This window comes from Mastigoproctus giganteus, chromosome 12 (assembly GCF_048544385.1).
Source record: "Mastigoproctus giganteus isolate SK-2022 chromosome 12, ASM4854438v1, whole genome shotgun sequence".
Classification (NCBI taxonomy): Eukaryota; Metazoa; Arthropoda; class Arachnida; order Uropygi; family Thelyphonidae; genus Mastigoproctus; species Mastigoproctus giganteus.
Genome location: NC_143586.1, coordinates 57,512,649 through 57,536,366, shown reverse-complemented (window position 1 = coordinate 57,536,366; position 23,718 = coordinate 57,512,649). Strand labels below are relative to the sequence as shown.

The window sequence follows — 23,718 nt, the reverse complement described above, 5'->3', positions numbered from 1 at the left end:
TAGATAATGCAACTTTTAGGGAGAAAATTCTGTTTACTTCAAAAAATTTTAGTGGCAAATATGATATCATCCTCGGCTTGAACATATTAAGGAAGTTTTCATTCAGCCTAGACTTAGGTAAAGGGATCATACGATCTGTTCCATTAGGGATTTGCCTGAGGGAAGAGGATATTCGGCAACAATTGGTGAATTCCACACCCACAGTTGCTAATCTTACATGTAAACATGTGCTCCCGGCAAGCACAGAACAGGTGGTAACAGTATCTTGTGACCAGCTTGCTGCTCCTCCCAAACAACTAGTATTAGCAGGGCCAAATTCAAACTTAAACCGGGATGATTTAGCAGTGAAATATTCGATAGACCAGGTAGACGAAAGTGGGAAAATATCTGTGCTCGTCGCCAATTTAACAGCAGAACCGCTGCATCTTCCAAAAGGCATGGGTATTGCGTGTCTGGAGAACCTGAATCCTCAATCAATTAACCCTAAGAGCCAGGAAAGAAGCAAAAGGGAAGTTTCTCCAGTGACCATAGAGGACTTTAAGCTTGATCACCTGACTGCCGATCAAAGACACCAATTATCAGACCTGTTACGCAAATACTGGGATGTGTTTGCCAAATCACCAGCCCAACTAGGCAACTCAAAAGTTATCCAACACAGAATTAAATTGACAGACAACATTCCTGTTAGACAGAATGCTTACAGAACCCCCTTTTTACTAAAGGATGAGATTCGCAACCAGGTCCAAGAACTCCTAGATTCAAACATCATTGAATCCAGCTGTTCTCCGTATGCTGCGCCCATTGTTCTGGTGAAGAAGCGAGGTGGGGGATACAGGTTATGTATTGACTTCAGGAAACTTAACGCCAAGACGATCTCTGACGCATACCCGATCCCTTCCATGAGTGAGATACTTGAACTTCTGGGAGGCGCGCGCTACTTCAGCTCTTTGGACCTCGAAGCCGGATTCCACCAGATTGAAGTGCACCCTGCGGACCGCCACAAGACAGCTTTTACTACAGGGGAATCGCTGCTACAATACCGGCGCATGCCTTTTGGATTAAAAAATGCGCCATGTAGTTTCGTGAGAGCAATGGGGCTTGTCTTGGAAAATTTACAACGAGATTCCATTTTCGCTTACTTAGACGACATAATCATAGTGTCGAAATCTTGGTCCTCACACCTTTCGAAGCTTGAGAAAGTTTTCCAGCGCCTGAGAAAGTACGATCTGAAGCTGAAACCAAAGAAGTGTGAGTTCCTAAAAGAGCAAATAAAATACTTAGGTCATCTCATTGATAAGGACGGTGTCCGTCCCGATCCAGCGAACGTGAAGGCCGTTCGAGAGTGTCGAGAGCCAAGAACAATGAAGCAAGTGCGATCGTTTCTTGGGATGACAGGATTTTACAGAAAGTTTGTCCCAGAGTACGCAGAGATAGTCAGGCCGCTAACCCAACTTACAAAAAAGAACACCCCCTTTTTATGGAACAGTGCCGCCCAAGAGGCATTCGACAAGCTGAAGGTCGCTTTGACCACACCACCCCTATTAATTTACCCTGACTTTTCTAAACCATTTTTTGTGTCCTCTGACGCATCTAATTATGCAATCTCAGCTGTGCTAGAGCAACAAGTTGACGAAAATCAAAGACAGCCAATCGCTTACGCCTCCAGACTACTAAAGAAAGCAGAGACTATGTATAGTACCACAGAAAAGGAAGCTTTGGCAATAGTCTTTGTGGTATCACAGTTCAGACCATTCTTAATAGCCTCCAGTTTCACACTAATAACAGACCACCAACCATTAAGCTATCTTCTTCACTTAAAGAATCCATCCCCCAGATTAGCTCGCTGGAGTATGCTTCTACAAGAATACAATTTCAAAATCATATACAGGCCGGGTCGACTTCACTCAAATGCCGATTTCCTTTCAAGGCCAGTGTTAGAGGAAGAGGAAAGAGAAAAGGGGCTTAAGAAATCCAAAACTGCTGAATTAGTTGCTCCTATAGCAGCAAATCCCACCATAGAGTCACTGATCATGCCGCAACAACAAACCAGAACTTTGATTAGGAATCTCCAAAGAGAGGACCCTAATTTGCAGGAGTTAATTGAGCAATTAGAAGGAGCACTCCAGGCAACAAGTAAAATCCCAGACTCCTTCTATCTGAGTGAGGACAGGATACTGTATCACTACACTTTACCTGACCATGGAGCTACTCGCTCAGAGCCCTGTGAACAGTTAGTAGTTCCAACCAGCTTGAAAGCAGAAGTGTTGAAGTCCTGTCACGACGGTTTTCTCAGCGGAGGCCACCTGGCCCTACACAAGACGTTAGAGAAGGTTAGAAAACACTTTTTCTGGCTAGGCCTTTTTGGCGACGTCAAGAATTATGTGGAGTCTTGTCCCTCGTGTTTAGAGCGTAGAGGGTATAACCCTAAGGCAAAAGCAGCCCTGATGAGAGTTCCTAATGAGAACTCACCTTGGGTCCGGGTGTCCTTGGACATTTTGGGACCCCTTCCAATGACTTTGAAAGGACACAAGTATCTACTGATGGCAATAGACAACTTTACCCGTTACGCAGAAGTGATCCCACTGCATACCCAGAAGGCTGAGGAAATGGCCACAGCTTTCATAAACAATGTGATCTCGAGACATGGGATTCCTAAATACATCCTAACCGATCAGGGCACTAACTTCATGTCATCACTGTTACGACAGGTGTGTAAAAAGTTAGATATTCATCAGCTTCATACGACCCCCTTCCACCCCCAAGCCAATGCAAAGTCGAACGTCTAAACCGCACCTTGGCAAACATCCTGTCTCATGTGGTGAATGAGTCTCAAATGGACTGGGATGTCATGGCCCCACTAGCAATCGCTGCATACCATGCGGCAACTCATAGTTCCACACAGGAATCGCCAAACTTTTTAATGTATGGCAGAGATTTGCTGTTGCCATCTGACTTATGGCATTCCAAAGAGAGACATTCATATGCGTCTTTGGAAAACTATGCAGAACTATTGTGTGCACGCCTTCGCAGATCCTATGAAATCGTCTCCCAACACTTGGAAGAGGCGGTGCAGAGGCAAGAGGATCGTAGAGCATCCGTTGCAGTAGACAAAAACATCCGTGTAGGAAGCCTTGTTTATCTTTTTACCCCTAAGATAAAAGTGGGCATTACAAAGAAATTGGCTCGTTTGAGCACAGGTCCCTACCGTGTGATCAGTCAGCCATCATTAGTGAATTATGAAATACAGCACCTGTATAACCCTAAAGATAAACAAATTGTGCACGTGGACAGACTGACAAAGGTTATTGACAGGAAAGTGTTTCCCGAACTGAGAGTAGAGGAGTCAGAGGAATCAGAAGATAGCAATTCACCAGACCAAACAAGCACTACATTAGCGCCCAAAGAGACATGGATCTTTGATGAACCTTTAGTGGAGGATTGTGATCTTATCCCACCTATAATTCCCCGTCCAACTATGTCCAGGCCGACCAGCTTACCCGTATCAATCCCGTTGTCATCCCTCCCACAAAGAAATCAGGAGAGCCAACCAAGGACAGATCAGTTAGTAAGACCAGAAGGAGCTGTGCAAGCACCTACTCAGACCCACGGATATAATTTACGTAGTCGCGACCGAGTAACTCATGCCCCACCAGAGGAAATTGTGGTGTCCCAGTCGCAAGTAGAGGAACTAGTGCCAGAGACAGCTTCAGTGGAAAGAGCAGATACAGTGGTTGATACTTCCAGCAATGTAGCTGAAGCAGAAAGAGGTGTCACCCCAGATCAGAGTAACAACACTCAAGCAAACACAAGCCAAAGCGAGCCACCAGATAGGATAGAAAGAGCAGTTCAGTGGATATTGGGTCCACATCTTGCTGAGAGATACCTTCGACCAAGCGATGGCAGTAGTTCTGATCTGGCAGGTATTCTGAGAGATGCCTGGAGAGACTAAAGTGAGGATAGTGATGTGTATCGATTTCAAGGAGAAACAAGCCATAATTACAGTTACTAGCAAAGTGAATGCTTTGGCAAGACAGTTGTGTACACCGAACGACCAGTTTCAGAACCAGCACCAGTAAATTTAAAAAATAATAATAATAATAAGATTGGTGACAGAAAGTGGAAGCGGGAAAAAGGATTGAGAAGTATAAATGGCACAGGTGGAAACACAGAAGAGAGAAGATATGAAAAAAAAATCTTTTTAGCATTCTTGTAAGGCATTCAATGTACAAAAGGTTCGATTCCGAATCTGTATCTAATAGCTAAATCGGGGAAGGAGGAAGGATATACACATGTATACACATCCCCTGCATAAAAACGCATGAGATGAAAGGGGCAAAGAATACTGAGAACTAGAGGAGCAGATCTGAAGAGCAAGGATGAGTCCTTTTGAGGAGAGAATGAGGAATGATTGGGAAGTTAATTTGCATTTCTGCTTAAACTGTGGTAGGACCAATTGAGAAAAGGTTTCCCTTTAATTCACATATTACTTTCCTAGTACAAAGAAAAGTGAGGACATCAGGAGATCAAGATTTTTACATAAGAAGATCATCTTCCTGTACTAATGTGAAAGAAAAAAAAAATAAAACTTTTGTGTTATTTCGGAAAAAAAAAAAGAGAGAGAGAGAGGGGATAAGCGAAGTTTTGCTTACCATAGGATCAAAGAACATGACCACAGAGGTGAAGAGATTGATCAGTTTTGTCGGATTCTGGCAGTATGTTTTATCAACAGCTGGATAAATGGTTGGCTAAATGAGTGCAGATTATGAAATGGCACAGGTAGGAAAATAGAAATTAATTCACCTTATCATTATAAATCTCACACAGGAGCACGAATCACTTTAATGAATCTGAAAAGAAACCTCAGTGATTTAATATCAGAATTCTATTCAAATATAACCATTGAACTAATATTATTAAAGCAAATACTTTCCTCACACAAATATATCTTAAGTATATAAAATTATGCAAAAAAAAAAAGAAAATGCAGAGAGGAAGGATGCATTTGGTCTGGGGCATGACCGGTAACCCCCTAGTCCCTTTGTGTTTTCTCTCTCTGACTGCATAAATTTAAGTTCAAGCAAATGGATTCAAAAAAAAAAAATCATATTTGGTCTTTTTATTTTGGGAACAAGGTGAGGCAATTGTCCTGGGAACGGCTGGTTCCACCCAGTTACTAGTTGTTTTTATCGTTTTCCTGAAGAAAAGGAAAATTAAGTGAATAGGAGATAACCTCTGAATTTCAAGATCTAGACTTGGGATCCATCTTCTTGTACTACATATCTATATAAATAATATTTAAAAAAAACAAGAGAAAAGAAAAACTTCACTGTGGAAAGAAATCCTCAAAACAATATTAATCAGAATTCTAATTCCATCAATAATTTCTTTTGAATGAAGTTTGCCTACTAATCAGAACTGCATCATGTATGAAAGTAGGTAGTGAGTGATATTACATTAATGTAAGAAGGTCAATATAGAACAAACACATAGGTAATATTGACTATTTTAAGAAAAAAAAACAGAAACAAGATTGCTGAAGTAGTGTACTCATGTTCGTGCCTTCAAAAATCCAGACTGCTGATAAATGAAACATTGTGCTAATCAGGAGAATCAAGGGCTATTTTCAAAATAAGAGAATGATTTCTAAAGTTTTTTTTTCCGATGAGGATCTTATTATTTTTCCATGCATGGCATGTTTGATTTTGCAAATGAATTGAGTGATTCGTCTTCGAAAAGGTATGCAAGGAAATCAAGAAAGTGACATTTGAGGTTGTGAGTGAGAACAGGAAGGATGAATGAAAGGTGTAAATGTGGTACTCCCTCACCCGGATTCGAAAGTATAAGGAGGAAAAGATGTGTAAGTGGAGCGAATCTTTAGTATAGAAGAGAGGAAAGCAGGAATAAAAGTATTTCTTCACTAACTAGTTTTATTTAATCACCCCCTTGCTCATAGTCACGATGGTGGTGTTTCACAAGTCTATACGATGCCTCATCGCTAGAATGCTGACCTTCCTCCTAGCACCTTTATGTTGGATACAGAGGGCGACCCCCACAAAAATGGAGATTCCAGCGCCTAATCAACCCATAAGTCCTTGTCAGGAGTCCTCCAGAGCTGTGCTGATTCTAACCCCACAGCAGCTTGCCCAGCGAGAGCGGAAACAAAAGGAAGTAAGGCGGACTCAACCCATGAGGAGGAAACACAAGGCAGCTCTAGAAATGCGTTTTCCCTGTCACTATGAGAACCATGGCATGGAAAGTTTCCTAAATTGGAAAGGTGAGGTGCAGGTTTCTAAACGTGGACTTGGGATGGTGGATCGCTTTTTCCACCCAACCTGGAGCACACCTGCCCTTCCCCGGTCACCAACGACACGCCCCCTTGGATCACCTCCTCCTTTCTCGAGGTGGATCGTTATTGATTTTCTATTTGCCAGTAACCAAGAAAGTGCACTCAAAGTAGAGGAGATTGCCCTAGTAAGTTGGGACCATCAGTATATTGCATCAACCCCAAAGGCAGGAGCGTTTGCATCTCGGCATTTCGGATCATGGTTAAGCATCCTTACAAAGCCATACCAAACAGTGATAGCTATAGGAGAAAGAAAGGCACGAAGCCTGGAAAAGACCCTTCCCTTCCGGACTGTGGTGGATGTTAAAGTCTTCTCCTGTCCCAATCCAGAATTCTTGCCTGATGCAAGAAACAATCCCTTTCATTATCCCTGGAACCACCTGGCGGACCACTGTGCAGTCCGCACAGTGAACCTTTGCACCCAGTGGCTGGAATTCATCGGCCTAGTAAAGGAAAGAAAAGCTCTTCCTCAGAACTGAATAGTGAAAGTGGTTTACCACCAGGCCGTGTGGTAACAGCCAAGGAAGACTAGACCAAACATAAGAAAAAAAAAAAAAACATGAAGCGTGGAGACAGAAGAGATTGCAATTCCATTCATTTCTGTGTAAGGATACTGCTAATGTCTACAATAGTCAAAAATAGACCTAACTTTAGTATTCTTGCACAACCTTACATATATGATATTTCTTTTATGTATGTTGCAATGATCCATTTTAGTTATTAGTTCATGTTTATATTATTGTGATGTTTAGTTACATGTATACAATTACAATGTACTTGTTAATTAACTTCAGATGCTTTGTGTCCATGACCTGAGGACAGTTACTAATTGTGTGATTGTTTATGTTTTATGTCGTGCCTGTGAGCCAAGTAAGGACTATGAACAAAAGCAGTGCCCAGAACATTCCTTGGAGGGATAAGCTCCTTTTGTGTGTCTCCAGCCTGCTGAAGAATAACCTCACCGAATCATGGACTACAGAAGAACTTTTCTTTTACTGCCTGACAACCTCAGCCTGGAAGTCCAGATCTGTTTTCTGTTGTGCTTCAAAATGCTCACTTATTTAAACCAGGGAAACTGTTAACTGAACCACGGACTTTAGTGGTGAAAAAAAAAAAAAAAAAAAAAAAAAAAAAACACAATTTCTCAATAGACAAGTGCAGACAAATGGCCTCCATGTGGAGAGGGAACAGCATTGAGAAGCGTGAATACATTAAGTTCACACAGTGAACTAAGTGCTATACGCTTTGTTTTGTTTGTCTTGTATTTTAGTTTATTATATCTAGTAATATGTTAGTAGTTAAGTTTCTTTTACATACTGTAAGAGGAGGAATGTTTATGTTGCCCCCCCCCTTGTCAAAAAGTCAAAGCCCCAGTAGGGACGTCGAGAATTTCAGTCTTAGTTGTGTACCCCGACTGAAATCCTCAGCGGTAGTGGCGAGGAGTGTAAAATGCCCACATTTTTCATATTAATTTACAGATATTTCCCATGCATTTCCCTCCCCCCTTTGCTGTGCCCCTTCTTGCTAAAGAGTTATTTTGGCTGTTTCAGCAGAAAATATAAATACTAGTCTAGCATGACTAACCACTATCAGTTTCTTGTCAAATATAGAATGGTTAAATTCGACTTGGTTGCTTTCTCAGTTATAAATTCCCTTTGCCATTATTTTGCTTAACTCAAGATAACGGTCGCTACACGCAGAAGTAAGTTCACAAGTCCAGGAAAATACGAACTTTCGCTCTCTGACAAACACTGTTCAGCTGTCCGATGTCAACCGCGTGAGTAAAGTGTCCCACCCTTGACCAAGCTAGGAGGAGGAGGAGGTGAAAGTTCACGCGATAAGGTGGATATACCCGGTGGACAACAGAGCGGAAAGGAGAGACGAGAGTTGTTTTGTGGTGGTTTTGGTAGAAGCAGTCGGTTAGTTAGTCTGTATGAGAGAGAGTGAAAAAATACAGTAAGTTTTTGGAAACGGGAATTACGTTACAGAATGACTGTACAGAGAGAAGCTTGAAGAACAGCGCAAGAAGATACAGAATGAGCGAGCGAAGATAGCAGAACCCGAAGGAAGGCTGCGAAAGCACGGAATCCCCTCGCCGAGTTCCGCCCCCATAGAATGAGTCATCCGTATTTAGGTAAGTCATCCCACAGCTATACATAAACCTTACTCCTCAATAATATAATTAATTATGTTAGCATTGATAAATTGTAAAATGTCCTAATACCGCTATCTTAAATAGCGCATCACTTAGATTGTCAGTTTCACAAATTAACAATAGGTAAATGATGTATCTTAAGCATGCTATCCTAAATAGTGCAGTATTTTTAGTATTGACCCCCATCATGTTTGTACAACCATTATGTCATATGCTAGTCCTTGCCTGAGATGAAGTATCCACACGAAGAACACCTATGTGAAGAACCCATTAATTTCCAAAACATCAATAAATGCTAAGAACTCTTAAATACTTCCATAAAGTCAGTTTATATTATTGTAACCAAATGATTTAGGATTTGCTTGTCACTGCCGCTAGGGCAGTAGTTTTCATACATGTATCAATTCTATAGTGGAGTATATTAAACTATATTTTGTTTTAAACATATGCCTCAGGCCTATCCTCTATTCACACGAATGAGTAAGCAAAGAATTATATAATAGAACTGATACCGCGGGTACTCGAATTTCTACCTATAATTGGAAAGAGTTTGAGTATTTTCACAACGCCTGATCGAAGCTGCAGTTCCTATTCCCTTGAATAGTTTACCGAGGGCCGAGATCATTGTCCTAATATGAAAAACCACTAGACAATCACATGAGTATACTGGGGTTATGATTGAACAAATGATTAAGGAAGGAAAACGTCCCGCCGCATAGATGTGTTGCCCAGAGAAGTCCGAACGAACGAAAGTAAGTAATTAATAAGTAAGCAAGAAGTATAATAAAACAAACACCCAGTATAACAGATGCTTTCAAGGTTTGAAGACATTACCGACTATGTATCGAGCAAACCAAAAGGCATGGATAACATCCCAAATCTATAAAGAATGGATCGGTTGCTTAGATTGCAGGATAAGTGAGAAGAATTTTGCTGTTTGTGGATAACTGCACCCCTCATTGTCAAGTAAACAACCTATGTGCAATTACTGTCGAGTGCCTACCACCAAAAAATATGATATCAATTCCTCGGCCATTTGATCAAGATGTACTCCGGTGTTTTAAGAAACGGTACCAAAGAATGCTATTAAACAAAATTGTGCTGTCTTGAAATCAAAATTCAATGTGAAATTGACATCCTGCAGGCAATGTATTTATGTGTTTCAGTATGGGAGGAAGTTGATGAAAAAGTGATTGCCAACTGCTTCAAACATGCCGGATTTACCGCCTTGAATGATGCGATGTGTGAAGTTTTACGTCCTTCTTCATCTATAAATTGCAAAGAACAGTCCGATAATAGAGAAGAAATATTTGAGCTTGTGCATCATCACTTAAAATTACAGGAAAACTTAAGCTTCAAAGATTATGCAGAAGTGTATGCCGGACATTGAGTGTTTCAGGATATGTACAAATGAAGAGGAACTCATTGCAGATGTAATGGAATCTTCTGAAATTTGTAGTGATGAAGATGAGGAACCTACTGTGGTTAAACAAGAAGTTTCACTGAAAGATGCTTATCAAAGATTAGAACTTGTACGTCAATTTATTTCAAGCGCAGCCTAACTGCTACCACGCACCTTCGTAATTCTCTTTTAAAACATGCTCTACCATTGAAATAGCATGTTTTAACAGATTATTTTAAAGTATGAAACAATTCTTTTGTTAGGTCTTGATAGGTATGTAGTCTATGTAGTGAAATTTACTAACCTTACTGCACTCTACAATCAATGCAAAATTTACAATCATAATTTTCTTATTTAATACTGTAAAAAAAAAAAAAAAGGTATACTACAGCCATTATCAGCCCACTGCAGAATGGAAGCCTCCTCAACAATTCATGCTGAGGGAAATGGACCATAATCTGCCACGCTGGTGCAGTGGGGTTGGCAGATCGACAGTATTCAGCAGTCAATGGCTCGAACTCCGGTCTATTCAAAGCGCATGTGCTACTGCACTCCCGCTCCTGACCACTCGACTATGGAGGTCGTTTAATACTGCAGTACATATAAATAAGATTATACTATATTGTATTAGTAGAATTAAATTAAATATTCAAGCTTTTACTTGATTTGGTTCTGGTTTTGTGGGCGATCGATATAATGTCCTTCCGATATAAAGACTGTTTTTCTCATTCCCCTGGAGGATCATTATATAGAACTTTGACTGTACTACTACTACTAATAATAATAATAATAATAACTTAATTCTCACTTATTTTGTTTGTTTGAAATAATCATCTTTAAAAGGGAGGAATATTAAAAAAAAACTTATAGAGTGATAAACACAGGTAATCATTTGTTTTGTTTGCTAAAGATGCACAAGAAGAAATAGGGATGATGCCTACTGCAACATCATAATGCAAAAGATGTCAGTTATATCACATTCGTATGGTATTTTCATTTGATACTGCACAAGTTATTTCAGAATCCCAGTCATCTTGCAGAGTATTCTATTAGAATTTATTTTTGCTAGCAATAATTCTATACCCATTTATTCTTCCTATTAAAAGGTAATTATTTAGACTTGTTTATTGTAAAAGTTGATTATCATTTGCGGACTTAACTGTTACACTTCATATTATTTTTCATTAATCTTGCAGTATAATTTTGTGATGCTTATTCTTTTTTATGACTGTCCAATAAATGTATTACAGGAATATGAGATGGAATGTTTACTTTGTGGAAGGGCAGAAGATATTATTAGCATTCTTCCAGAAGATCCAAGATATGAAAGAGCATTCTTTTAGTAATATTCTTACTGAACAGATCATTGCAAGTAAGAGATAAGTGTTCTCTCTGTCATTTTTAAGTGTAATACATAACATTTTTATTCCTTTTCTAGAGAGGTAATAGGATAGAAACACCTTTTTTTCTTACATTTATATTGCAAGTTGTGTTACTAGCTGTACCAATTATATTTACTATATAAAAACATATACACCGATGAGCCAAAACATTATGACCAGTGAGTCGTTATGCAAATCGAAACAACTGCAGTTGAACTACGGCACGGATCGGGACATGGTATAAAAAACACCTGATACTGAGCTCCATTAATCAGTGTTACTCTTGTTCATCAGATGGGAAAGGCAACAGACTTAAGTGAGTTTAACAAGGGCAAAACGACTAGGTCAGAGCATATCCGAAACGGCACAGCTGGTGGGGTGCTCATGGTCAGCTGTGGTTAGTACCTACCAAATGTGGTCCGAGGAGGGGAAACCCATGAACCGCCAGTGAGGTGTTGGACAGCCACGGCTCATCGATGCTCGAGGTGAGTGAAGGCTCTCCCGGATTGTATGTGGCAACAGAAGGGCGACTGTGGCACAAGTCGCCGGTAATTGGAATGCCGGTGATGGGAGTAATGTGTGTGTGAACACAGAGTACATTGAACCCCACTGAAAATGGGGCTGCGTAGCTGCAGGCTGCTCTGGGTGCCCACGCTAACCATGGTCCACCGGCGACAGTGCCTACAACGGGCAAGTGAGCATCGAAACTTGTACCTTGAGTGACTGGAAGAAGGTCATCTAGTCCAATGAATCATGTTTCCTGTTGCACCATGTGGACGGCCGGGTACATGTGCATTGTTTACCTGGGGAAGTGGTGGTGTCATGCTTTGGGTGATGTTCTGTTGGGATGCTCTGGGTCAAGTCATCCATGTGCCGGGCACTCTGACATCTACCACCTACCTAAACATCATTGCTGACCAGGTACACCCTTTCATGGCAACAGTCTTTCCATTATCCTGCTGAAAGATAATGGAAAGACTCTTTCGGTGTCGTCTTTCAGTAGAATAATGCACCATGCCACACTGCCTGGATTGTTCGAGACTGGTTCGCAGAACATGAGGAAGACTTCCAGGTATTGGCCTGGCCTCCAAATTCCTCAGACATCAATCCCATCGAGCATCTGTGGTTTGTGTTAGAACAGCAACTCCGATCTGCGGCATCTCAACCTTACAGGAGTTAAAGGATCTGCTGGTTACGTGTTGGTACCAAATACCACAAGACACATTTAGAAATCTTGTAGTGTCCATGCCTCACCGGGTACGAGCTGTTTTGGCTGCACGTGGAGGACCAACATCATATTAGGTATAGGTGGTCATAATGTTTTGGCTCATCGGTGTATGCTACATATAATAATTATGAACTAAGTGAATAGATTTTATTGCAATTTTTGCTCATAAACTGAAATTCAAACAAAAAAATTTCTCTTTGAATGTCTGTAACGTAACTTTTCTCATCATAACAGGTAGTTTTATGGGATGTGTTAGTATTAAAATAGTAAAACAATGCAGATAAACAAAGCTTATGTAGTATCTGTCATTGGAAAATGAAAATAATAAGATAATTAAATTAAAAAATGAAGTAATGTAGGAAACGCCTCAGAAACAGTTTTCCAGATAACCTGTGGTTTCCAAATGTTGCTCCACTGGTATCAAGAGGCCAATGTGCATCATGAAAATACTCTCCACCACCACTACTAGCCTGCATTGTTGACGCCTGGTAGGATGGATCTGTGGACTCGTAGTCCTCTCATCAGCACAAAACAGCAAGAACCAGAAATTGCTTGACTAGGCAGGCTTTTTTCAATCTTCCATTGGTGTTCCTGAGCCCACAATAATCATACCTCCTTGATTTTTGCTGACCTGGTTCAGTTGTCGATTGTGATATCCCATTCGTGACAAGATGTGATGAGTTGTGCATTCTGAAATGCCTCTTTAGTTACTGCTGTTGTATTGTGTTATTTGATTCTCTGTAGCTTTTCACATCAGTGAGTCACTGATATGAAATTGATTTGGTCCAATATACCTGAGACATGTGAAAACACCATCTGGGTTTCAGGTTTTGAGGTACTCATACAGTCATGTCTTGTGCTGACTACCATGCCATGTTCAAAGTCACTTAAAAATCTTTTGCCTGGTCTGTTCTCACTCTGAATTCCACACATCCCTACATATCTGCCCACCTACTTTATATTTCGATATAAATGATCTGATGGGTGCTGTTATTAAAGGAGTACTCCATTTCATGAAAATGGTAGTTGTGCCTAATAAAGTGGAGAATCAATGTTAGAACAGTTTGATTTTGAACATTGACTATTGGAAAGAACAATCTCTCATGAGAACCAGTTACACATTAGAGAGAAAGAAAAATAAAACACTAGCAAGGTTTACTGGAAAGATTGATAAGTGTTATATTCAATTTTGGCATATAACTTTTAGACAACAAACGTTATCCTTGGATGCAGCTTTAAATTAAAAAAATTTTATATATTTAGTAAAAGTGATTTATAAATATCACAACTCCACGTCAGCACATGTTCATTGCAACAGTAAGCTCAAAATACCAAATAATCTGCATTGAATTCAATTCTAGAAAAAGTAGGAAAAGGTAATTTTGGGGTGAGTAAAAATTACCATCATAAAAATCCTCACACTGAGTTATGCATATACAGCATCTGTACATATCTTCTCACTTGCTCTACATCTAATGGTACAAATGTGATGCTGTTACTGAAGAAGTAACTACATTTCGTGAAAATGGTAGGTGTACCTAATACAGCAGCCACTCAGTACACACCTTGTTGTTAAATCAAGCATCTTCCATTTCATTCAACAACTCTACAAATTATCAGTTGATCATTCAGAGCACTAGCATGAATATAATTGATAATTTTGATAACTGTATCGATTAAATTATTAAAAGTGTTTCCTTTCATCATTGTAGTACAGAGAAGTTCTCTGTGCACCAGTGATGGAAAGAAACACTTGTGATGCAAAATGCAATGGAATACCAGAAAATCTCTATCAAGGCTATTCTTTAGTAGATGCTGCTTTAAGAAACTGTTAAATCCAGATTTATGCCATATCACTGGAGGTGCATTATCTGCCGAGTGGGTAAAGTACCTACCCGGCAACCCAAAGGTCGCGGGTTTGATTCCCGCCTTGGGCTTGGATCAAAGTACTGCAAAAACCTTGGGAGGTGCAATGTGGCCACAGAAGCCGATGCGCCAACAACTACCAAATCAAAATCAAAAAAAAGTGCATTATCTGTCATTATTGAAATTGCTTTCTTCAGGTCTAATTCAGATATCTTCACAACATTATAAAATCCATACAGACTGATGAAACTCTGCACTTGTGCAGAGTTTCATCAGGGTTTCAGGAACAGAAGAAGGATGAGTAAGTCTGGCTGCTGAGTTCGACTCCATCAGTGACTGAAGCAACTCCCCATATGCCTTCTTGGGTTGAAACTCTGCACTTGTGCAGAGTTTCATCCCACTAATTTTTAGCAGCGAACTTCCAACTATTTTGACACAAAAAGGATTCAAAAATATCAACTGTGACCTTAATGTCAGTTAACTTATCCAAAGCCACCAAAAAATATACAGTTTTTTAACTAGACACATTGTTTTCGTTTTGTGCCATATGTTGCAATTGATAGACAATCATTTTGATTACTCAGTTGTAGATTTCAGACTTTCTGCATTCTGTTGCTTTTTATCTTCAATTCATTAATTTTCTAGCAAAGTTTCCATACCAGTACAAATAATTTCTTTAACTAATTCTACATCTAAAAATGCTTTCTTTTTTTCAAGCTAGAATCTGCACTACTTTGTAGCTAGCCAAAGTTATTGATTCAGACAACGAAATTGTTTTAAATTTTGCTGCAGCTCATTTAATTTCAATTTCAGACGAATGATTTCAGGAACTTTATTTTGGTGGCTAAGAAACTTATTATTAAACTTATTACGTGCACTTATAAAATGCTTTCTTAAATGTCTACTTTGTTTTCATTAAGCACAGTGTACACACAAGATAAAGATAAAAAGCTTACTGCTACAAATTTATGCTTGTGAGCATATACAAAATTTACTGTTAGCTTCTCAGAAACTGTCATGAAACCTACATTAGTTTGACACAATGAGTAAGATTGTTCTGACTTGCAGCATTCAAAAACAATAACTATGTTTGGATTTCACCCACAACATGGAACTAAGGATGAATCTACGATTATTAAGATGGTGTCATTATTTTGTATCATGCAGACATACAAATACGCTGCAAGCACAAAAACAATGGACACTTTTTTGAACTGGTTAAAAAGTTTATTTGAAAAAAATAATAATAAACATAGGTAGTAGAACTAAAGTGCTGGTTTGCCACAGGTTCCACTTCTGGTGAATGGGGACTGTCGTGGAAATAGGGGAGTTATGTAGGCTTGATGTGGTGATTCTCTGTTGTATTCCACTCCATGCTTGAGTCTTAATATTTCTGCCCCAGTGTGTGTGTGTTCACAGGCTGTTTCATATGTTGTGTGGGCCGATAAACCTCAGAATAACTCATGAAGGGGCCCCAAGTGCCAAGCGATAGGGACCAAGCGATTTTCTTAAGCGAATTATAAAGTGATCCTTCCAAGTGATTTTGTTCTCTTTCATTTCTAGCCGCTCTTATTCTCAGTTCATTGTAAGTGGTTCTTCACTTAGCAGATTTTAAGTAGAACCCAGGAAGGAAAATCACCTTTCTTTTTTAGGATAATTATCCATTTTCTCACTAACAAACTAATCCGCCAGCCGCTTGGTCACTAGGTGGCACTGCTCCTGCCTCCCCGTGGTGGGGCCGGAAACCTGAAAGGAAAAATAATCCTTTCAGGGCTAAAAGGAGCAACAATGGACTTGACAAACCAGGCTTCTCCTGGAATTATGGATCAAACTGATCACAATCGGCAGCAAGATGATCTTAATCCATCTACTGCCAAAAGACAAAAGAAAGATGTGACCAAAACCATCTCGCCACTCTTTCTAATTGTTCATTCCCTATCAGACCAACCAGTTAGTAAACTTTCTCCCTTTGTTATACAGAGGTGTCTAGAACATATAGCTGGTCCACCGAAAATGGTTCGCCGCTTGAAATCAGGCGACCTTCTGATAGAAACGACAAATCATCGACATTCTGAGCTTCTTCTTGAAACCAAAACTTTTGGAGGGTTTCCCATCAAAGTCACTCCACATGCCACTTTAAATTCATCTAAAGGGGTTATCGTGGAATGGGACCTCCTAAATAGCTCTGAAGAAGAAATCGTACAAGAGCTACAAAACCAGAATGTCACACATGCCAAAAGAATCCTTATTAAAAAGGATGGAAACCTCATTCCAACCCGCACCATCATACTTACTTTCAGTACTCCAACTCTACCATCATCAGTCAAAGCCGGGTACCTGAATTGCCAGGTAAAACCATACATCCCCAATCCATTAAGATGCTTCAAATGTCAAAAATATGGCCATTCCCAAACAGTATGCAGAGGACAAGCTATTTGTGCCACTTGTGGCTCAAAAGAACATACCAGTAAAGAATGCAATACACAGTCTCCTCGCTGCCCAAACTGCAAAGGAGACCACCCTGCCTATTCCAGAGACTGTAATATATGGAAAAGAGAAAAGCAAGTTCAAAAATATAAAACTGAACATAAGATAACATATCAAGAAGCCAAAAAGCAGATACCACTACTTCCAGCAGTGAGATCATATGCAGCAGCAGCAGCAACACCAGCAACTACAGTGCAGAAAACAAAGGTAATTGCAATACAGACTGACATCACAGTCCCACCTAACATCTCAATAGCAGATTGGGCACGTAATCTTCTTCTACAAACAAAACAAAAAGTTGACCAGGCAATTAATACACCCATTGTAATCCCACCAGATGCTGAAGATCCAACACCAACAAGCAGTACAAATTCCACCAAATCTGTAGAAAAAACACAAAAAAATACTGACACTATGGATATTGATGAAAAGGAGAAAGAAGATGAACCAGTTCTGGAACTTTACGCAAATGATGACATGGACAGTTGTGGCCGACCAACCTTCCCCAGAAAAGAAAAAATCAAAACAGATCGATTAAAACAAGCAGCTCATCGTAAGTCATCTGAATCAAGTACTAAACCCAAATAATGCGTACACTTCTACAATGGAATTGTCGTGGCTTTCGAAGTAATCTAAGTGATATCAAAGATCTAATTTCCGTATATGCTCCTGCAAGTATCTGTTTGCAAGAAACAAACCTAACTCCGCACATAAGTATTTCAATCAAGAACTACAATCTATATAGGCAAGACCGAAAAACCAATACAGGTCATGGAGGAGTCGCCATTCTTGTTGACTCTAATGTTCCATCCAAGCATATTCAGCTACAAACACCCCTTGAAGCAGTCGCAGTACGCATCGTGGCTGGAATTTCCTTGACTATGATTTCTCTCTACCTTCCACCTAATCATGCGTATACACTGCAAGAATTTGAGGATTTAATTGAACAATTACCATCTCCTTTTTGTTTGATGGGGGACCTTAACGGGCATCATATCATCTGGGGATCACTTCGTACAGACAAAAGAGGACAGATGATTGAAAAACTTATAAATAATAGGAACCTAACACTCTTAAACACAGGTACTCACACCCATGTCCACTTACCAACAGGGACTACCTCTGCAATTGATCTCACCATCTGTTCCCCAGCTCTCTTTCCTCTCCTTGACTGGTCTGTTTCCGATGATCCCTATAGCAGTGATCATTACCCAGTTGTTTGTCACCTACTAGCAAATGATGTACAGCAACCTATAAGAGGTATAAAATGGAAATTTTGCAAAGCAAACTGGGAAAAATACCAATATGCTGCTTCCTTAGATGAGAAAATCATAAGACATACTGATATCAATAATGCTGTTACTCATATCACAAATCAAATAATTTCTGCAGCAAACATTGCAATACCAAAGACAGCTCACCAGTCTCATAAACATTACAAGCAGTGGTGGAATGAAGAATGCTTGGAAGCAAAGAAAGAAAAAAATAAGGCTTGGAATCAATTCAGAAAGTATCCCACCACCACTAATCTCATAAAGTATAAGAAAGCCAGAGCAAAAGCACGCTATATACGCCGGAAATCTCAGAAAGAATCCTGGATATCTTTTGCAAGCAAAATTAATAGAAATATGGACAGCAGAATAATATGGAACAAAATTCGACAAATTTCAGGCAAATATACAACCGTCCCTAAACCGATCATAAGGTGGAAAGGTCATGACATAACTGATCCAGAAAAAATTGCAAATCTACTAGGAGAAACATTTGAGGAATTGTCAGCAACAACGTCATACAGACCAATCTTTCAAACATATAAAGCTCAAATGGAAAAATACAAAATTAATTTTCATGCAGCTCATGAGATTTCATACAATCAATCCTTCACTATAAATGAATTGCATAAAGCCCTAGCCAAATCTAAAGAAAGTGCAGCAGGTCCGGATGGAATCCACTATCAAATGATCAAACACCTCCATAAAAATGCTTTATACATGCTGTTACTGCTATATAATAGGATATACCTTGAGGATACATATCCAGACTTTTGGCGACATTCGTTTGTACTGGCCTTTCCAAAACCTGGGAAGGACCATTCAAATCCATATAATTATCGTCCCATCGCGCTCACTAGCTGTCTAGGTAAAATTTTAGAAAAAATGGTGAACGCTCGGTTAACATGGTTTCTTGACTTCCATAACCTCCTTAGTCCTAGTCAATATGGTTTTCGGAAAAATAGATCCACAATAGACATAATGACAAAAGCTGAATCAAATATTCGCAATGCCTTTCTCCGAAATGAACACCTTGTAATGATATGCCTTGATATTGAAAAGGCGTTCGATACCACGTGGAGATATGGTATCCTTCATGAATTGCACAAATTAGGTCTTCGAGGCCATCTACCGAAGTTCCTTCAGAATTTCATGACTAAAAGAACTTTCCAAGTCCGCTACCATCATATCCTCTCTCTAATATACAATCAAGAACAGGGGGTCCCCCAAGGCTCAGTCCTCAGTGCAACCCTTTTCGCTATCAAAATAAACCCAGTAACAGAAGTTATTCCAGCAACAATTGAAACCTACCTATATGCTGACGACCTCACCATATCATGTCACTCACAGAATATGCGGACAATCGAGAGGCAGCTCCAATGTGCTATTAACAAAATAGAATCCTGGTCCATCTATAATGGATATCGAATTTCAGTACAAAAGACAGCGGCAATACACTTCTGCAGAAAACGAAAGATGCATCCTGATCCAGAACTAAGGATAAGCAATCAACAAATTCCACTGAAACAGAGTATCCGGCTACTAGGACTAATCATGGATCAAAAATTAAATTTCCTAGAACACATAAAATATCTGCGTACAATGTGCTTAAAGAAATTAAACATTCTACGAGCTGTATCAGCCATGACATGGGGAGCAGATCGATATTCACTTTTGCATGTTTATCGTGCAATGATAAGATCTAAATTAGATTATGGTTCTCCCATTTACTCCTCAGCTAGGAAAAGTGTGTTAAACTGGTTAGATCCAATTCATCACAATGCATTACGTGTTATTTCAGGAGCCTTCCGTACCTCACCTGTGTATAGCCTATATACAGAGATCCATGAACTCCCACTCAGTCTTCGTAGACAAGTTCTTCTTATGAACTATGCTGCGAAAGTTCAAAGCCTTCCTGGACATCCAACATGGCAATATCTGTATAAACCGAAATGGGAAAATTTATATACGAACAAACCTAATATCTGCAAACCTGCAGGTATCCGACTAAAAGAAATACTCTCACAATTGAACTTAAGTATGAATAAAATCTACCAAGATACCCCCACAGCCCTTCCACCATGGAAAATCAGTTCAGTAGACTGTGACATGTTCCTCATAAAATGGAAACAGAGCAATATCCCAAGCCAACATATAAAACAGCTCCATTCCTCTTATGTAAAGCAATTCTCTGACTATTCTCATCTGTATACTGATGGATCCAAGACGGCCACACACGTTGGTGCTGCTGTTGTATTGCCAAACAACATAATCTCACAGTCTCTTCCAATAGAGTGCAGTATCTTTAGTGCTGAATTGTTTGCAATAAGTCTCGCCCTAGATCACATTGCCAAAATTTCCCTCGTAAAAAGTATTATTTTCACAGACTCATTAAGTGCAATATATGCTTTACAGACAGAAGATCATCCATCTCATCCGTATGTAAGGAAAATTCTTTCCTCCTTATCACACCTTCGGGAAAACAAACAAAGAGTCAGATTCACTTGGATTCCTGGACATTCTGGAATACTCGGCAATGAACGTGCGGATGATGCAGCAAAACATCCATCTAACAAAAATTCTCACTTGCATAAAATACCGCTCAATGACTTTAAAAACATCAATCGACAAGCCTCTGAAAATATATGGACGCAGACCTGGAAATCTCAAACAAACAATAAATTATACCAAATCAAACAACAGCAGAAATCCTGGAAATCAAGTTTTCGGTCAAACAGACATGAAGAGGTTATCCTCGCCCGGCTTCGCATCGGACACACATATTTAACACACTCTTACCTCCTAATGAAAGACGATCCTCCACAATGCCCTCAGTGTCTGACTACACTAACAGTGAAGCACATCATAATAGAATGTCCACGATACCAAATTGCCCGTCAATCAGCTTTCAAATCGCATTCAAATGAGCCATTAAGCCTTGAACTCATTATGGGAGAAAAGTCAAACATCAGTGAACTCTTATCATACCTCAGCTTAATAAACTTAACTAATCATATCTAATATGTTAAATCAGTAACAATATAACAGGAAATAACAAAACTTGAACAGGCGCAATATAGCCGAAGTTGCTTTTGCGCCATTAAACCCCAAACAACAACAACAACAACAACTCATGAAGGAAAATCCTGCTCCCCACCAGAGATCAGTTGACTACTCCTGTTGAAGAGCCTTTGATGGGACTTGAACCCAGATCTCACCAAATGAGTGATGGGTAGCAATGTAACATGCCAACTAAGCTGCCACAGAGGGCCACTGTTAACCATCAAGAATAAATTCTGAATACACTTCCATTAATGTCAAAGAAAGAAAGGAACATGGTTTTTTCCCTCTAATTTTGAAATTTGTGAATTGAAGAGTTTCCCGTTGGAAGCTGATGTTCCATTTTATGGGTGTACCAACACACCCATATTTCATTGCCAGTTTCTTTGAAAAACATTGCTATTCTCTTGAACCCTGTTTGAAATATCAGAATAGATTTCAGCTCTTCAGTATTTTTTTTTTTTTTTTCTTAACTAGTTCATAGAACCATTGTGACAGAAACCTTATGTTCGAGTGAAGTTTGGCTAAATTAGTCTTCAGTTATTTAAGTGTAGGGTTAGTTGTCTGTTTGAATGACCCATATCTCCTGCCCTTGAAACATTTCCGTTGATCTTGTTAGTTAAAGGACATCCACTTTATTCAACATTGTTAATATGGTTTCCCTGTATTCTGCAAACCATTTAATCTAGTCAGAAATTCCTATTCTAGCATAAACTTTCCCTTGGAAACATAGTTTAACATTTGAATTGTTTTAAAAAATTATCAAAAAAATGCACTACTTGTTAGCTGCCAGTTATTGCTAATGTGTTGTGAAACATTCCAGAAAGAACATGTCACTGAAAGTGACATTTCCATCACCCCTGTAGAAGGCAAGCTGCAAAAGCAGTCTCATTACTCTATGATTGGTGACTTGTATAACATTTTGTCATTGTTTTCTTCACTTATTTTTATTTATTTTTTTTTTTGTTAGTTGTTAGTGCATCATTACTGTGGCCATAATGCACCTCCCAAAGTTTTTGCACTACTCTGATCCAAGTCCAAGGCAGGATTCGAACCCGCGACCTTTGGGTTGCCAGGCAGGTACTTTACCCACCTGGCTAGCCCGGTCGGCATTCTTCACTTATGATTACCCTCTATCTTTATGGAGACAGTGTGATAAACTAATATATACTCATTTTATATGTGTGGTCTCCTCCCTTTTCCAAGATGATTATATTACTGGATGTCCACTTTTTCATTATAATGCAATTACTGAAAAGAAAAAAGATATTAATTTGTGTATTTTATGTTACAGAAAACATTGGGACACTGAAAGAAAATATAACAGCAGTTCATAGATCACATTTTAGAATTTAAAAGGTGTAAGATTGCTCTTGACTTACTATACAGCATGTACCTTTAATGAAGTGCTTCATACCAATATATGCTGCTTGTCAACAGAAACATTTCTTCATTCTCTTAGCAGAACAGATTGTAATTGGGCAAGTGATGTTGGATTCATATTGGAACTGTACACCACTCCTTCAGTATCAGATTATTCTCAATGCAATTTTGCATCTCTTGGTTTGAGAACATACAGGAGCAGTTTATCCAGGCAATGTGACCATCTGTACAGATAATTGTTGTTAAAATATATAGTCTTCCTGGTCAGTATGCAACTTTTACTTGGCCAGTTGCCTTCCACCTGTACTGGATCGAGGCTTTGGAATGTTAAGGATCTCTGAAATCCATCGTGCACTGTCTGCTCCATAGCATTCCACCATAGAAGAAAAATTAGCATCCATATTTAGATTTTCTGAACTTGTTTCTGTGTGGAATGCAGTTTTAAAAGAAACCCCCTATCTTCAACTGCAATTATACCTCTTTGACAATGGATTGCCTTCTACATTATTTTTATAAACAACAGTTTGAATTAAATTTGTTTATTCGTTAATTTCCAAATACTTTTAATAAATAATATGTATGGATAGGTAATAGCACTAATTAATTATTGACATCAGAAAATAAAATATATATATATTTATTTATTTTGTGTAAAGGGTATTTAATGTAAAATATCATTCTACCTTATGAAAACATTTTAAAAACTTCATTCCCCCCATCCCACACCCAAAAGAGCTTATTATAGAATATATTTTCTTTATTTTTTTTCCAGATGATATCAAACAGCCTGTAGATAACTACACTCTGCAAGAAATTTAAGGGGGATTCTTACCTTCACAAGAATGTGTTTAAAATTAATTTATAACATAATGATCACAAATGAAAGCCAAATTGAAAATTGTTTGATACATTCATTTGCTGTCTTGGAAATAGCACTATATTAAAAGAAGTTTGTTATTAAAATAATACAACATAAAGATTCATTTGTTAACTTCTAGATATATTCAGAATGAACACTTTGCACTATATAATTTAATATAATGTCTGTTGGCTGATCAGTTTTATGCAGAAGCTGTTGTAATATACACACACTGTCCAAAAAAATACGAACCTTTATTCAGTATCAGATCGGGCCACCTTT

The 23,718-nt window shown here is 39.0% G+C and overlaps 1 protein-coding gene across 2 annotated transcripts in view; it reads left to right on the top strand.

Moving 5' to 3' along the window:
- The window catches only part of LOC150077087 (protein Churchill-like), an 86,806-nt gene extending 63,344 nt beyond the window's left edge, over window positions 1-23,462 (top strand). For both annotated transcript variants that reach the window (XM_090386477.1, XM_090386476.1), the window contains exons 4-5: window positions 11,151-11,272; window positions 23,350-23,462. In XM_090386477.1, the coding sequence (XP_090242603.1) occupies window positions 11,151-11,243 (93 nt within the window). In that variant the 3' untranslated portion in view covers window positions 11,244-11,272; window positions 23,350-23,462. The remainder of the gene's footprint in view (window positions 1-11,150; window positions 11,273-23,349) is intronic.
- Window positions 23,463-23,718: the final 256 nt, after the last annotated feature.